Source organism: Aquarana catesbeiana, linkage group LG03 (genome assembly GCF_042186555.1).
Source record: "Aquarana catesbeiana isolate 2022-GZ linkage group LG03, ASM4218655v1, whole genome shotgun sequence".
Classification (NCBI taxonomy): domain Eukaryota; kingdom Metazoa; phylum Chordata; class Amphibia; order Anura; family Ranidae; genus Aquarana; species Aquarana catesbeiana.
In genome coordinates, this window is record NC_133326.1 from 320123259 (window position 1) to 320140690 (window position 17432).

General features: G+C 43.1%; 1 protein-coding gene across 2 annotated transcripts in view; it reads right to left on the bottom strand.

Annotated features, from left to right (window-relative positions):
- REEP2 (receptor accessory protein 2) overlaps positions 1-17432 on the bottom strand; it is a 58308-nt gene that overhangs the window by 26910 nt on the left and 13966 nt on the right. For both annotated transcript variants that reach the window (XM_073620401.1, XM_073620402.1), the window contains exons 3-4: positions 11013-11089; positions 541-661 (exon numbers count right to left, since the gene is read on the bottom strand). In XM_073620401.1, coding sequence (XP_073476502.1) covers positions 541-661; positions 11013-11089 — 198 coding nt within the window. The remainder of the gene's footprint in view (positions 1-540; positions 662-11012; positions 11090-17432) is intronic.

Sequence of the window (17432 nt, forward strand, 5' to 3'; positions counted from 1 at the left end):
CCTTCAGGCTGGGTTCACACCTAATACAGGTCTTAAGCCTTGCACACACGATGTGATTGTTGGCCAACCGAGCGTCTGATTTTTGTCTTAAGGGCGTGTGCCAGGATCTTGTCTTGCATACTAACGGTACACAATTGTCGTGCAACAAATACGAATGTAGTGACGTACTACGATGAATTTCAGCTCTTGGGCCCCACCCTTTGGGCCCCTTCTGCTAATTTCATGTTTGGTGAGCATTGATTCCATACATGCGTGTTTGTACTTTCGACTTTTGTGTGACGGATTTGTGTACTGACCATACGAAAATCTGACGTCAAACCATTGTCCGCCGAAAATTTACTAGCCTGCCATCCAACATTTGTTGGCCGAAAGTTGGACAACAATTGTCAAAAGGAGCGTAATAACGGTAAGATTTTAGGACAACAGTCTGTCAACAGACAATCCCCTGCCAACAATCGCATTGTGTGTACGTGACTTTACTCTTTTGAGAAAGCTTTCCTTAAGACTTTATAGTGTGTCTTTGGGAACTTAGAGACCTACCTTCTCCTTACTAGAAAGTGTTGGATGGACAAATTTCCTATACAGCACACTAGAGCCTTTAGTATAAGGTGATAGAAGCCAAATAACAAAAGCAATCTTTAACTCAAAATAAAAAGGAAACCTAAAAGAAAAGAAAGAAAGAAAGGCTAAAGTTAGCTACAGTAAGAACATGCTTAACAAAAGGCACAAAAGTAAAAACCAAATAGAAAAAACAAACAGTTTGACACCAACAGCGTGAACTTGTCAAACAAAGAAATAATTCATTTTATTCCTTATACACTACCTCTATATATAGGAGGGCTCTACCGAAAGTAATGCAAAATTGGGCATAACTTTTTTATTAAATTACATAGGTCGTTCAAATGTCACATGCTGTTAGAGTAAGGCCGGCCATAGATGGTTAGAATCTCGGCCAGTTCAGCAGCAGGAACCAGCTGATATTCGTACCGTGTATGGGCAGGCTAAATGTACCAAGTCGATCCACATGCCAGATTTACTTGCAATTATCGCTAGCAGCTGCTATAGCCACTAGCAGTAATCACTGTCCTAATAATAATACAATGTCACGGCAGCATTGATTCCCCTGTCAGCACTGTCTGTGTTGATGGGGAAATTGTGCAAATTTGTTTCCTCCAACCCGTGGTTGCAGGAAAGCAATTCACACCGTTTATAGCCGGGCTAACTCTTTCCCTATAGTAACTCTTTTTCTTCTCTTTCCTTGCAGGTAAATAATGATTCCAAGCAGAAGCACGTGCCATCATTGAGTTCTTGACTAAGGAGGGGTGCAGGATGTCTGACATCCACAGAAGGCTACAGAATGTTTATAGAGATGACACCACTGACAAGAGCAGTGTGCACAGATGGAGGACCAAATTTAAAGACGGGGAAACCAGCATTGAGGGGAAACCACGCAATGAAAGACCATCAACTGCGACCATTGACACGAATTATCAGCGAGTGGATGAATTGATTTGTGCAAACAGACGAGTCAGGATTTGTGAGCTCCTCCATCTCCTCATATTGTTGAAAAGGCTGTGGAAGGAGGTGTACATTCCTGCATATCTCTTGGGATTGTCCCCACATTAGGCCATTATAGGCGGAGGTCCAGAAACCTTATTGCCGCGGCCACTCGGCACCTGCTACAAGACGATCCTCTCCTGGTATTATTTCATGCTACCCACTTATCTGTGGGTAAAAATAAACGCTCCTTGATACCGCATCTCCTCATTACTGGTAACTGCCTTTGATACCGATATACTGGAAGTCCTTGAGGGTTCCTACAGTGAGAGATTGGCTCTTTCTGGTTCGAGAAATTCAGTTGACAAAGGAGTGGAGGTACCAATATGTCGTCAAGTACTCTGTTTTATGAGACTTGGGCGTTATGGATTGAGTTTACCACCTCTGACACATATAAACAGTTGATGATGTATTCTTTTGATCATAGTTGAGCAACTAGTATTCTTCAAAACCGATTCTTCCACAGCTTCATTGGGGAAGGACTGCTAAATTCCCCCACTTCCTTCTCCCCCTATTCTCCTTATCCTTTTTTCTAATTTCCCCCTTGATCCCCCCTCTCTTTTTTTAGGGGTGCTTGCACCCTATTAGGCGCTGGTACTGAGCCCTTACATTGGGGTCCTTTTTGTCTGTATTTTTGGTTTGCCCTGTGCAGTATTTTACTGGGATAATTTACACTATATTACCCTGGGTTTGCTGGGATGTTTGATTTTGTTGGGGTAATATGCTGGTAAGCTGTATACTTTCTTATGTAACTGGATGCCTATTGGAGTTACGTATCATGTTTTTTCTAATGCCTGCAAATAAAGATTTTTAAAAAAATAAATAAATTGTGAGCTAGCACAATGGGACTGTGGTCACCGTGCTATGCAGAAAATGGTGGAAAACTTAGGGTAATGGAAAATGTGTGCAAAGTGGGTACCTTGGCAGTTGACAACATATTTGAGGGGCAGAAGGGTGAAAATCTGCTTTCATTTGCTGGAAGCGTTTGATGCCAATGAAGACAAGTTTTTTGCTAATCTGGAAATAGGGGATGAAACATGGCCATATCTTCATAATCTGGAAACAAAAAAATCACTCCATGGAATAGCATCACAACTCTTCCCCAAGGTCTAAGAAGTTCAGGACCCAGCGATAAGCACAGAAAGTCATGGTGACTGTTTTTTGAGATGACAGGACGTCAATCTCCTTGATATGCTGAAACGTGGCTGTACCGCGTCCAGGAAGCGGTACGTTGAGACACTTAGAAGCTTAGAGAAGCCATTAGGAGGAAGAGACAGAATAAGAATCTGAAAACGACCCACATTCAACATGACAATGTGCAACCACACACATCTTTGGCAACAAATCAGGCGATAAGAAGAAAATTCGACTGGTTAGTGGTTCCCCATCCACTGTACAGCACAGCCCTCCCACGTTCATTGGTTCGGTCAGTCTTTCACTTTGATGAAAGTGGTTCTTGAAAAAATGGGGACAACAGTGCACACCTGAATTTTTTCAAAGAGGATTTAAGAGTGGGGTTCAATGATGCAAATTAATCGGTTGTGATGGAGACTATGTTGAGTAGTACCTTTGTATTGATGAAGAGTTACTCTAACAATATGTAAAATTTGAATGCCCTATGTAAGTCAATAGAAAAAGTTACTTTTACATTACTTTTGTTACAGCCCTCATATCTATCTATCTATCTATCTATCTATCTATCTATCTATCTATCTATCTATCTATCTATCTATCTATCTATCTATCATAGATAGATAGATAGATAGATAGATAGATAGATAGATAGATAGATAGATAGATAGATAGATAGATAGATAGATAGATAGATAGATATTACCTCAAAATATATATACTGTAAAAGTTAGTGTGCTGGTCCACTAAATAAAACTCTGGAATATTTCTAGGTGTGTTAAACAAAAAGTGGTAAAGTTTCTCTAAAATCAAGAACAAAAATTGTAATATATTGCAACTTAAAAGCCCTTATTGTGGTGAGTGAATTTGTTTTTTTTGTTTTTCTCAGGCTTTTTTCCTTTCGTCTGGAGATCCTGCCAGTAACACACTTTCAGTCCTAGGGTGATAACACTCATCTTTGAAGGACCAGTATTGTGACTCTAAGCTGCCCACTCCTGATCTGGACTAGAGAGGTTCTGTGCACTCTGCAGTATCTAAAAAAGTCTTAATATCCTTGCCCAAGTTACCTCTATAGGCTACAAAACACCTCCCCCGCTGTTATTCACACGATGAGAGTAGGGATAGGGAAGGGTTCTGTAGTTCACAGAGATAACCTAGTCATTGATGTTAAGACTGTTTGAGATAAGACTGCAGAAAGCACAGGACAGCACTGCATTTCTGGCAGGATTAACAGGTATGCTTTACTCATTGATAAAACTCTTTAAATTATATATTTTTCAAAGATCAAAGGGAGCAAATAAGTGAACATCACTGTTAAAGTGATTATAAAGGCTTCAGATTTTTTTTTACCTTAATACATTCTCTGCATTAAGGTAAAACACTTTTTATGTGCAACTCTGTTACCTTACCAACCCCCAAAATACTTCCCTAAGCCCAATCTCGATCCAGAGTTGTGTCTGAGAGGAGCGGTGCTGCTCTCTTCCTCCTCACTGGACTGTTGGTCATTGGCCCTTGCTGCTGTAAATCAAATCCAGTAAAGAGCAATCGGGGGGAGGGGGCGGGACTGAGCCCTGCTGTGTGTTTCAATAGATACACAGAGAGCAGCTCAGGATCAAGCCCACAGGTGTGCTACAATAGGAAGCGGCTTTCTCTGGTGGTACACAGGAAAGAGGAGGAGCCCAGAGCATCGGCGGAGGACCCCATAAGAAAAGGGTTAAGAGCTGCTCTGTGCAAAACCAAGCAAAAACTACCAAACACATTTCCTCATTGCTCAGTAGTGTTTAATGTAGTTCCTAAATGACTGAGATATTAGTGCAAAGTTTAAGGTTACCATAAGGCCTCATTACCATGTGATAAGTGCCAGCTGTAGCAAGAACCCATCGTATTCCCACAGCAGGATTTACAAGTGGATGCAGATATATGTATTTACATTTATTTTTGGCTAAGAACAATGTAGCAAGTACAGAAAATATCTGTTTATCTTGCCAAAAACTCAATGCCCCTGAAAAGGCAGCATAATCAATATTATCCCTCCCTCTTGTAAACTACTAGTCTCATCTAACCACCATGTAATAGAGATGAACAAAGGCAGGCATGTTTGAGGTCCAGTATGTGTGGCTTCCATAGATACCTTGGAGAAGTAACTGTAGGACTAAAGGGATAAGAAGTGTGTTATCCACAGCATTTCCAGGTGAAAACAAAAAGGGAAATAGGCTGAAGAAAAAAAAACGAATGCAGCCGCCACATCTAAGGACTGCTAAGTTGCAATGTATTACAATTTTCAGATTTAGACACACTTTAAAGAATAATATAAAATACAGAGTTGCTTAACAGGCTTTTTTTGTAATTGCGAGTTCATAAAATAGACAGTTCCAGTTTAATCTATGATTTTTTTTGAAGATGGCAAAAAACAAAATGAAAACATGGCCTGAATTGGGGCATTCTGTACACTGCTGGTGCACAAAACTCCCCAGAAATATCACTTCTGCTCATGTGATTGGCTCATTGCTGTTCTCAGCAGTTGTTCTCCTATTACAACACTAGAAGCAAACATGTGACTACAGCAGGACAACCCTCCCACTCAGTACTAAGGAAACGAAAAGTGAGTGGAATCCCTTGAGCTTTAATTCCAAAAAGCTTGCATTGTGTGTAAATTACCAGCAGAGGATATACAAAAATGAATGGCTCTGCTTTAAGTGGCCTTGAACTCCAAAATGTGAAGATTTGCTATGTTTTAGGGAACATTTGGAAATGTTAATCCTGCCTAAACAGTACCCTCAAAAGGGTCTAGGCACTTCTGTGCATACGCCCTCATATACAATATGTATAACTGCAGTGTGAGATCTAAGGTAGTGAAACACTGCAGCACAGCCAGCTCAAAACCATAAAGCCCAGAATGTTTGCGCTCTCCCTGTCAACACCAGCTCCAGACAAAGGCACTGTCTCTTTAAGCAGCAACAAAACACATGGCAAGCCCACACAGTACTGTATGAAAAGAAGCTCACCACACTAGCAAGTAAAATGCCACCACCTCTTCATAGTTCCCCGAAGACGTCCAATGGGACGAAACACGTAGAGTGGAGTCTTAGCGCTAATGTCACGCCCCTGCTCTTGGATGCCAAGCAGCAGCTTTGTATGTGACTTTGACGGCATATTTTTTGGGTGATCAATGATTTTATGCAAGTACCTTCGCAATACTAATAAATCCTAAACTATGGTGGGATTTTACTTGCTTGTGTGGTGAGCTTCTTTTAATACAGTAATTTGCAAGCTTGCCGTGTTTCTTGTTGCATCTTAAAGAGACAGTGCTTTTGCCTGGAGCCAGTGATGACAGGGAGAGAGCAAACATCCTGGGTTTTATGATTTTGAGGCGGCTGTGCTGCAGTGTTTGCGGTATATTTTTCTGGTGAGTTCGTTTTTTTCACTCAGAGGTGTGGTGTGGATTTTCACTGGAAGATTTCATGATCAAGTGGACACGGATGGAGATACACTGATTACTCTATTATGAACTTTCTTTTACATTATATTATACATATTTGAATTCTTATTTATGGCTGTTATTGCTTTGTTTAACTCTTGTTTTTCACATTATTTCACAATTCTCGAAATTTTATGGCGCTACACACTTTCTTTTTAATTTATCTGTTAGGCTTTTGTGTATTAACCTGTTGATTTGCTAGATGCCTTCCCCATAGGTGCTGACAACTTTATATACAGTATTTTGCTCTATTAAATGCAGAAGAGTGGGGCCTAATGCCAAATTGTATGATCTGGCTGCCCTACTGATGAACAAGGATGACAGTGGGAGAAGCTTCTGCAAAGATGCCACTGGCCACTGTGGATCAGCAAAGGGAGAGTGTGGAGCTATTAACTCTGGAGCCAGAAAATGCAAAGGTAAGTTTACCATAATGTAAATGTATGCTGTTCCCACCAAAACTCTTAACAATTTCACTTAAAGTGCTACTAAATGCAATTATTTTAGTAAATATAAACTGCAAAATACCTTTTCTCATCAGCAGTATATAGCAGTCTTGTGACTTCTATCAGTGACTGGTTAAAGCTTTTAGGCAGAGTTTTCATTTTACTGTCCTACGAGGCTGCAGGACCCATGACCCTCTGTCTGAACAGTGCTGATTGGCCCTGTGCTGATCACATGAACCATCCCAAGATAAAAAAAAAAAAACAAAACTCTCTAGCAATACAAACCAAACTGAGCATTGCAGAGTGTATCCAAGGCTCTGAACTATCAGGAGATGGATTGCGGACAGTAAAAGAAAGGGAGTATCAGAGAAGACAGGATCAAACAGCTTTTTTTACACAATGCCGAGGATTAACCCCTTAGGTTCCGCGGTGAGTATAACAAGCATGCTTTACTGCATATACATACTGATTTTACTGTTGTGGGTTTGGTAACACTTTTAGGATGAGGGACATACACTCTTTCTGCCCTCCCTCAATGCAATGTCAAAACTGACACACAGGACAAAGGGATACTCAGCAGCAGACATATATCAACCATCATGTACTGTATGTTTCATATTAGCAAAAAGTCCTAGACCCAAAATCTCAGTAATATGCCCCATATACTGTATGGTTCCACCTTCCTCTTATGGCACAGTTCAATACCCTATCCCTCGGAAATAATGGTAATGGTACTCATACATCTGATCATTGATTATAGGAAAAAGTGGCTCCTGTAATACTGTTCCTCATGACTAGGCAATAAAGATGCAGCAGCAGACTAAAGATGTTATCCTGCTTTCTCTTCCTGTAACCATGTTCATTGTTAGGCTGATAAGAACTGTGCAAAACATAGAGCCTAGCGCAAGTGCTGCTATGCAAGGCACCTTCTGTGCAACAAAAAGCTGATGGCAAAGCAAATTCATGTACATATAATATCTGTATTTTAAAATACAATAAATCATGTTTAATTAATATATATATCTGAATTGAATTGTGTTTTATTAATGTATAACTGGAGCTCAGAGTTAAAGCAATATTAAGGCCTTTTTTAAATTATTCCCCACTCCGTGCTGTGGAAGACACTTTTCCTTACCCCAGCTGCTGCATAAAAAAAAAACCTTAGTACACAACAGAACAATAAACTATAACATACAGTATGTAATTATGTAATAATAAATTGTTCTAAAACAAAATGTTACTTTTTTTTTTTTTAGTTAAAATTAAAAAACGTCAAACCTAACTGCTCTGTGCAATGATATTGCATAGAGTGGTCCCTTACCTCCATTTTGGCAGTCTCCTGGCAAGCGCTGTCTGCTGCTCTTTCCTGAGGGTGCCCCCTCAGTAAGCTATGTGCTAAGGGGCACACTTGCGTGCTCACTCCTGAGCCAAGCTGTGCGCAATCCGTAGACTACGTCCCCTCTTCGTCCTCACTCCACTTTAGCCTATGGCTCCCACTACTCTCATGCAGCGTACACATGACCAGACTTTCTGGCAGACTAGGTCCGACGGCCTTCCCGATGGACTTCCGGCGGACTTCCGATGGCCTATCTGAATGAACGGACTCGCCTACACACGACCGGACTTTCCGGCAGACTAGGTCAGCCGGTCTTCCCGACGGCCTTTCAAATGAACGGACTTGTCCACACACGGACTAAAGTCCGTTCATTTTGAACGTGATGAGGTACGACGGGACTAGAAAAGGAAGTCAATCTCGCCGCCTTTATCGGCAAGATTGAAACCCTGCGAGCCCCGTTGCAAAGCATACCAGGCCCTCAGGTCTGGTATGGATTTTAAGGGGAACCCCCTACGCCAAAAAAAACGTTGTGGGGGTCCCCCCAAAATCCATACCAGACCCTTATCCGGGCATGCAGCCCGGCCAGTCAGAAAAGGGTGTGGGGACGAGCGAGCGCCCCCCCCCCCCCCCTCCTGAACCATACCAGGCTGCATGCCCTCAACATGGGGGGTGGGTGCTTTGGGGGAGGGGGGCGCCCTGCGGCCCCCCCCCCCCCCAAAGCACCTTGTCCCCATGTTGATGAGGACAAGGGCCTCTTCCCGACAACCCTGGCCGCTGGTTGTCGGGGTCTGTGGGCGGGGCCCGGTCTTCTTCGTCGTCTTCTTCCCTCTTCTCTTCTTCTGATGTTGACAATGACTTATATAGGAATGGGGCGTGGCCACCGGGTGGTGACCCCCAACCCCTCATGACGGCACAGTCCCAGCATGCCCCAGGACTGTGACATTATAAGGGGCGGGGTCAACGGGTGACATCACCCGGTGACCACGCCCCATGCCTATATAAGTCATTGCATACCGCTCATACAGCATTACAGCGGGAGAGAGCGTCGTGTCAACATCGGAAGAAAATAAGAGGGAACAAGACGACGGAGAAGACCGGGCCACCGCTAGCAAAAGAGCGGCAAAAGAGCAGAAGATAGCGGAGGAGCCCGGCAGAAGAAGCGGACACCGGGAGAAGAGGCCGGAGAGCGGGAGAAGAACCGGACACAGGGAGAAGAGGCCGGAGAGAGCGAAGAAGTCGGAAGAGACCCCCCCGAAGTCGGAAGAAGACCCCCGGAGCTGCCTAATAAATTACTTTAAAAACCTGTGTAGTGTGTTTTTTATTGACACTTTTTTTCCCCAGGTGAATGGGTAGGGGTACCATGTATCCCATACTCATTCACATAGGGCAGGGGGCCGGGATCTGGGGGCCCCCTTATTAAAGGGGTCTCCCGGATTCTGATAAGCCCCCCGCCCCCGACAACCAAAGGCCAGGATTGTCGGGAAGAGGCCCTTGTCCTCATCAACATGGGGACAAGGTGCTTTGGGGTGGGGGGGCAGCAGGGCACCCCCCTTCCCCAAAGCACCCACCCCCAGTTGTTGAGGGCATGCGGCCTGGTACGGTTCAGGAGGGGGGGCTCTCGCTCGTCCCCACCCCCTTTCCTGACCGGCCAGGCTGCGTGCTCGGATAAGGGTCTGGTATGGATATTGGGGGGACCCCTACGCCGTTTTTTTTTAGCGTAGGGGGTTCCCCTTAAAATCCATACCAGACGGCATTGTCGCCTCTTTCTCGCGCTCGCTGCAATATGGAAATGTGTTTTTCCTATTGCAGCAAGCGGGAGATTATACCCTGTCTCCAAGAATCAGCATGATAGGATCATGCTAGAAACATTCTCGCGGGCAGGTGCTGTAGCTGCCCTTGCGTCGTATTTGGTCCATCGGACCAGCATACAGACGAACGGGCTTCCCGATAAAAACTGGGTCCGGCGGAGTTCCGGCGGAAAGATTTGAAGCATGTTTCAAATCTAAAGTCCGGCGGATTTTCGACTGAAAAAGTCTGTCGGAAGTCCAATGAAGCCCACACACGGTAGGATTGTCCGCCGGATTCGGTCCGTCGGACCAGTCCGGTGGAAAAGTCCACTCGTGTGTACGCTGCATCAGTGTCTCTTGTGAGACCAGGAAAGGGGAGCAGCACTGCTGCAGGTGGGATAATGCTGTGTCACTGGAGGAGTAAGGTATGTGTTTAGGGGGATATGGGGGGAGCCCAACAAGTAGTGGGACGTTTGCAGGGAATGCATTAAGGTAAAAAAAATGTTCTGAGTTTAGAACGACTTTAAGTGTGACTAAATGTCAGGATTTATCAAATGTGGCAATTCCTTTAAGTTATATAAGCCCAATGCATAGTTTGGGATCAAACTTAATGCTTTAAACGCTGAAACTTATTTTACAGTACAGTATAAAGATAGATTCTTCAAGGCTGTCAAAGGCAAACCTAATTTTACCAATATGAATGCTATAAAATGCAGCTTCAAAGTGCTAAAAGTCACATTAATGCTGTAACAACAGTGCTGGTTATGGCTGACTGCAGCACTGCACAGGTCTCACACCCTGCACAAGTGAAAAGCCAGTTATCACCTTTTGGTGTAATACACAGGTCCATGCCTGGACTGACATCAATGCTGTAGCTATTTAAAGACTGCCTGTGACAATCTCAAGAGGAAAATAAAAGTATTTAAAAAACAATTTCTATTACACATACAGTATATTGTTTGTGTGTGTATATATATATATATATATATATATATATATATATATATATATACACACACACACACACAGACAGTCTCTAACTTCCAACAGTATAATTGTCTACCGAGATAATGTATCTAATTGATTTGCTTAATTTCAATAAAATACAATAATAGAAAACTTGGAAGGTTGAATGGAAGCCACTTAGTTGACCTGACAGAGTGGCTTTGTGCTAAGAAATGATCCATCATAAATACTGTAATAATAAACACAGTATTACTTGTACATGCATTTATTGATCTGATAATCTATTCATATTTACTAAGCATTAAGGTACTTACCAAGAAAGGATAATATCAGTTAAAGTTTCTGCAGTTGTGAAAAAGGCAAATACAATCCAATACATCATCCATTTTACCTGTAAAACATACATTATCGGTCAGTTCCCAAATATAAATAATTCACATATATATATATATATATATATATTTTTTTTTTTTTTTATTTCATAGTAGTAAAGACTGCTTGGCTCCTCTCACTTTTCTCAAACTGAATGTTGTGCACCGATTCTGTGATTACAGGAGGTAAATGTAAAGACAGATTGAGGCACTATATAAAAATACAATATATCATTGTTTTAAATGCAAACATATTTGAAATAAATGGGGTCTTGTATGTCTGCATACATGTATACTTTAAAGCAAACCTGTCATATAAAAAAAATTCTCTTTGATGCTTACATTTACCGTTGAGATGCTCTTACAACTCTGTAGACCAAAGACCAAATAACATAAATACCTCTCAAATACCCCAATCTGTTATCCCTGCTGACAGGTGTTAGCAGATGCTGGTAGAGTTGAATACTTGCTAGTCAGGCACATCGAGGACTACAACAAAATGGCGCCCGTCCACACACTGCCATTGCATATAGTGAGCTCCTCTTAGTAAAAAAAAATGGCTTCAGCTTGGCTTAGTTTCCTACCAATGTGAAAACCTCCTTTAGAATGTTTTGCCCAGTAGGGGATTAAATGTAGAGGCCTCTACGATTAAGCCCCTACTGGGCAAAACATGTTAGAGGGGGTTCTCCCATGGGTAGGAGACCAAGCTGAAGCCATTTTTTTATTAAGATGAGCTCACAATATGTCGTGGCAGTGTGCGGACGGGCGCCATTTTGTTGTAGCTCTCACAACTCTTCGGTAATTCTGAAATCTGTTTCCGCAAAATGCAGCGCTTGGGCTCTGGAGCAGCCAATTGGCAGGTCTCAGCACTGTTGTACGATTGCTGGTATCAATGCAGGAGCAGCAGTTCGGAGTGGCAAGCCCTCAGACCGGGTAGACTGGTCATTTTTTTCATTTAGACAGGTTTGCTTTAAGGAGCTACTGAAGTATTACCATAATATAAATATATGGTACATTGTAGATTGGTTTGTTTTACTCCTATATCATATTTTTTCTACAATACATGGGAGAATTAGTAATCTATTTAGTGTTAAAGCCTGAAAAATACTTCTGTAAATATAATCCAAAAATATGTTAGGTATGTGAAACGCTTTATCTGGGCTTTTTTTTCCATTCATGCCTGTAACAGGTGTATAGGTATAATATTTCAAACCTTCAAGACATATTGCCATATATAAAATTACAGTAAATCATGCCAATATAAGCAAATAAAAATAGAGAAAAAAACAGCATGCTACCTCCTACCAGAACTAACCTGTCTGTTACCCCAGCCACATGGGCTGGTATCTTTTAGTAAGGGAGAAGTTAGCATGGACGATTCGGCCAAATACCGAAAGTCTCACACCCAAAGCACTGGCACCCGATGCTGACAGATTTTTCAGACAACCTGGTGCCCAGGAGGGCCCATGGGGGGCAAGTAGGTGATTGCCCCTTCCCTGGTGAACTGCTCTTAACAGACAACTAACCAGTTCACTTGCGTCAGGGTAAGCAGGTAAGTGTACATAAAACACGTACTTGTTTATTAATCCTTTATTCATTTTTATTTACTAATATTTACTTTTCAGGTTCTAGCAATGTCCAAAGGTGTCATGTGGCATCTTATCTGGTAAAGCTCAGTATAAAGTGGGAGCCTAATTGAATCCTAACCTCTCGCCTCCATTCTAAGCCCTATTTTAACTACCATATAAAGCAGGCATGTCCAAAGTCCGGCCCATGGGCCAATTGCAGCCCATGTTCCCGTTTCATACGGTCCCACTGGTAATTTATATATATCTTTTGTGGCCCCCAACTAATCAGATTACATACAGGAGAATCTCCTGTTTACTCGGCGGCCTCTGTATAGGAAGTCCCGTCTCCTGGGCTGGCATTGGACGACTGTTCTGTCTATAATAGGAGGTGGGACTTTGTATTAAAGAGGCCGCCGAGTAAACAGGAGATTCTCCTGTATGTAATCTGTTGGTGCTTGCAGATGGGCATTAATCAGGCTGCACTGAAGGCAATGGTGAGGCTGCATTCAGGGCTGCATTCATGGCAATGGTGAGGCTGCATTCAGGCAATGGTGAGGCTGCATTCAGGCAATGGTGAGGCTGCATTCATGGCAATGGTGAGGCTGCATTCATGGCAATGGTGAGGCTGCATTCATGGCAATGGTGAGGCTGCATTCATGGCAATGGTGAGGCTGCATTCATGGCAATGGTGAGGCTGCATTCATGGCAATGGTGAGGCTGCATTCATGGCAATGGTGAGGCTGCATTCATGGCAATGGTGAGGCTGCATTCATGGCAATGGTGAGGCTGCAGATGGGCACTGACCCTTATTTTGCTTCACAGTTCTTTATTTAAAATTTAAGTTTTTTTCCTGAAACTTCCCTCTTAAAGTTCCACCCAAAAAAAAAAAATTCATGTGCTTAAAAAAAAATAAAAAAAAAACATTTGGAGAAAATGTTTTTTTTTTACTCACCTCTAAATGCCTATTGCTAGGGGGTCCCTCGTAGTCTGCCTCCTTCAGCGCCTGGGCTCCTGACGTCACTTCCCTCAGCGCAGGAAGGGAGATCACCTCTTTCCCCTCCCTCTGTCAATCATCTGGGACACGTGACAGGTCCCAGATGATTGCGCGGCCAGTCACGGTGCAGCGCAGTGGGTGCCCGGCTGTAAAGCCACAGCCGGGCGCCCACAGTTAAAATGCCGGCGCCGCCGAGCGGAGGGGGAGACTAGCGGGGCTTCGATCCCCCGCATCGCTGGACCCTGGGACAGGCAAGTGTCCGATTATTAAAAGTCAGCAGCTGCAGTATTTGTAGCTGACTTTGAAATTTTTTTTTTTTTTAAGGGGAACTCCGCTTTAAAGTGAAGGGGAGTGTTATACGCCTGTGCGTGTTATACGCTGATAAATACTGTATCTACAAATAACACGCCCAAGCACATCCTTAGTCCTGAGCGGCACTCAGGGATTCGTTGGGGGCCACAAAAGATATATATCCAAATACCATGCCCAAGCTCATCCTTAGACTCTTCACCACACACAGCCACAATGGCAAGAGAATACTTGTTGGGCAGTGTATTCGTTAATTTGCATTTAACTTTAACCGCTTGCCGACCAGCGCACGCCGATGTACGTCGGCAGAATGGCACTGGCAGGCAAAAGGGTGCACAGGTACGTCCCCTTTAGAAAGCGGTGTCGCGAGCGCGCCGCCACGGTCTCCGTGATCGGGTAGATGCTTTTGTAAACAAAACATTTCTCCGTTCTGCCTAGTGACAGGACAGTGATCTACTGCTCTCTGTCATCGAGGGCAGTGATCACTGTCCTGTGTGTTGAAGTCCAGCCCCCTCACAGTTAGAATCACTCCCTAGGACACACTTAACCCCTTCACCGCCCCCTAGTGGTGAACCCCTTCACTGCCAGTGTCATTTACACAGTAATCAATGCATTTTTATAGCATCGATCGCTGTATAAATGACAATGGTCCCAAAAATGTGTCAAAAATGTCCGATGTGTCCGCCATAATGTCGCAGTCCCAATAAAAATCGCCATTACTAAAATAAAAAAAAAGAAAAAGAAAAATGCCATAAAACTATCTCCTATTTTGTAGACGCTATAAATTCTGCGCAAACCAATCAATATACGCTTATTACGGGGTTTTTTTTACCAAAAATATGTAGAAGAATACATATCGGCCTAAACTGAGGAAAAAAATTGTTTTTTTTATATATTTTTGAGGGATATTTATTATAGCAAAAAGTAAAAAATAATGCGTTTTTTTCAAAACTGTCGCTCTTTTTTTGTTTATAGCGCAAAAAATAAAAACCCCAGAGGTGATCAAATACCACCAAAAGAAAGCTCTATTTGTGGGAAAAAAGGACGTCAGTTTTGTTTGGGTACAACGTCGCACGACCGCGGAATTGTCAGTTAAAGCGACGCAGTGCCGAATCGCAAAAAGTGCTCTGGTCAGGAAGGGGGTAAAATCCTCCGGGGCTGAAGTGGTTAATTGTTCAAAGAATGTCAGGCAAAATGGTCGCCCCTCATGCATGTTCACTTCATCAAATCTGGTCCTCTTTCAAAAAAGTTTGGACACCCATGTTGTAAATGAAATATGTCTAGACCTATACTGAGGGTGCTTCGGTCCGGTCACATGATCTTTCCAGCACCAGCTTCAGTGAAAAGGAAAGATTGCCAACAACAGCTGCAGAGCCCGGGTAAAGACGTCAACCATAGGCTTACTATAGGGCATCTGTTGTTGGCTGTCCCTCCTCTTCACTGAAGCCGACATTGGGAGCCGATCATGTGACTGGAGCGCCTTCATAGTAGGTAATTATACACATTTTCCCTTAACTGGGTAGTTAGAATAGGCGTAAAACAGAGTGGGAGCAGGTTTCAGAATAGTTCGTCTTTAGCTGGACTTCGACTTTAAGCATCAATGAAGCTCCAATCATTGACACATTTTTATGTGCCCAAGAAACTCTGGGGAAGGAATATAAGGTATAACTCCATATATGGGCAGTGATGTCACAAGGAACTCCTTCCCCGAAGTTCTCTAGGCACTTAAAAGGGAAGTATGGGTTTTATTTTTATTTCCCCATCATACTTGCCTAGGTGGATGCAGCATTGGACCGATGCTGCATCTGTCCCCCAGCGCTTCTACACTGAGAACCGAGGCATCAAACATCGCCGATGGCTCGGTTCTCACAGCTCCCCGAGCGGAGAGCTGCTGCCTGTCAGTCAGCAGCTCTCCGCTCTGCCCTCCCCGTGCTCAACGGATCGCTGAGCTGTTAAGGGGTGGGGAGTGGCCATTTCAGTCTCTCATTGGCTCGATGAGAGGCTGAGACAGGCATCAGTCCAGGCATCTGGCGGATCGACTTCATTGTCATGATGACGCGGTGCCTGGACTGATTCCAGTGACATCAGTAGAGAGCAAACTTCAGACCGCTCTCTGCTGAAAACGGGTCAAAGGAGTACAAAATGGATTGCACTTCTGTGACCCATAGGAGAAGTCCAGCCAAACGAGCTCAGGCTGGATTTTAAAACTCCTTTAAAACAATGCCAGTGGCGGGACCTCCCTAATGCTCAAACTAAATTTAAGGGCTTGATGACACTATCCACAGAAGAAAAAAAACTGCTGTTGTTTTCTGGTTTTAGAATGCAGGGCACTATTTCCTATGCACTGTAGCTTAGCTGAGGTGTGTGGAAACAGATGGAGAACATAGACTTCAGCACAGCTCCAGTTCATTTTGTAAAAAATGCATAGTGTGTATGTATTAAGTAAGCAGGGCTTGCTTTTAAGTGCAAGATGCACTTTAACTGCTTAGCCACATAGGCAGTAAGGAAGTACTGTAAATGGTACATAAGGTTTCTCACCTTGCCATCTGGGCAACCCCCCACCAAAAGTTGAAGTGCTGGTATCGGTATAACAGGGGGGCTGATCACTTGCCATTTTCTTTCTTTGAGCTGCACCTGATTTTGCACCTTCCAGTTTTAGTAAATCAACCTCACTGTTAGTTATTGTTTATGATTATGATATTAAATTTACCTCTCCTGGTGCAGAAAATGTATATATCACCATGGAGAACCCTGCCGGCAAATTGTTGAGGGGTTACTGCAATTGCCTGGTCCACATTCATCCTATGTTAAAAAGGATGTATGTGACTGTGGAACACAGGGGACAAGTTTTCAATTTCACTTGTCAACAAATGAATTTCCCAGTGAATTATTTATATATATATATATATATATATATATATATATATACACATACACACATACACACACACACACACAGTATCTCACAAAAGTGAGTACACCCCTCACATTTTTGTAAATATTTAATGATATCTTTTCATGTGACAACACTGAAGAAATGACACTTTGCTACAATGTAAAGTAGTGAGTGTACAGCTTGTATAACAGTGTAAATTTGCTGTCCCCTCAAAATAACACACAGCTATTAATGTCTAAACCGCTGGCAATAAAAGTGAGTACACCCCTAAGTGAAAATGTCCAAATTGGGCCCAATTAGCCATTTTCCCTCCCTGGTGTCATGTGACTCAATAGTGTTACAAGGTCTCAGGTGTGAATGGGGAGCAGGTGTGTTAAATTTGGTGTTATCGCTCTCACTCTCTCATACTGGTCACTGGAAGTTCAACATGGCACCTCATGGCAAAGAACTCTCTGAGGATCTGAAAAAAAGAATTCTTGCTCTACATAAAGATGGCCTTGGCTAAGACCATACAGCGGTTTAACAGGACAGGTTCCACTCAGAACAGGCCTCGCCATGGTCGACCAAAGAAGTTGAGTGCATGTACTCAGCATCAT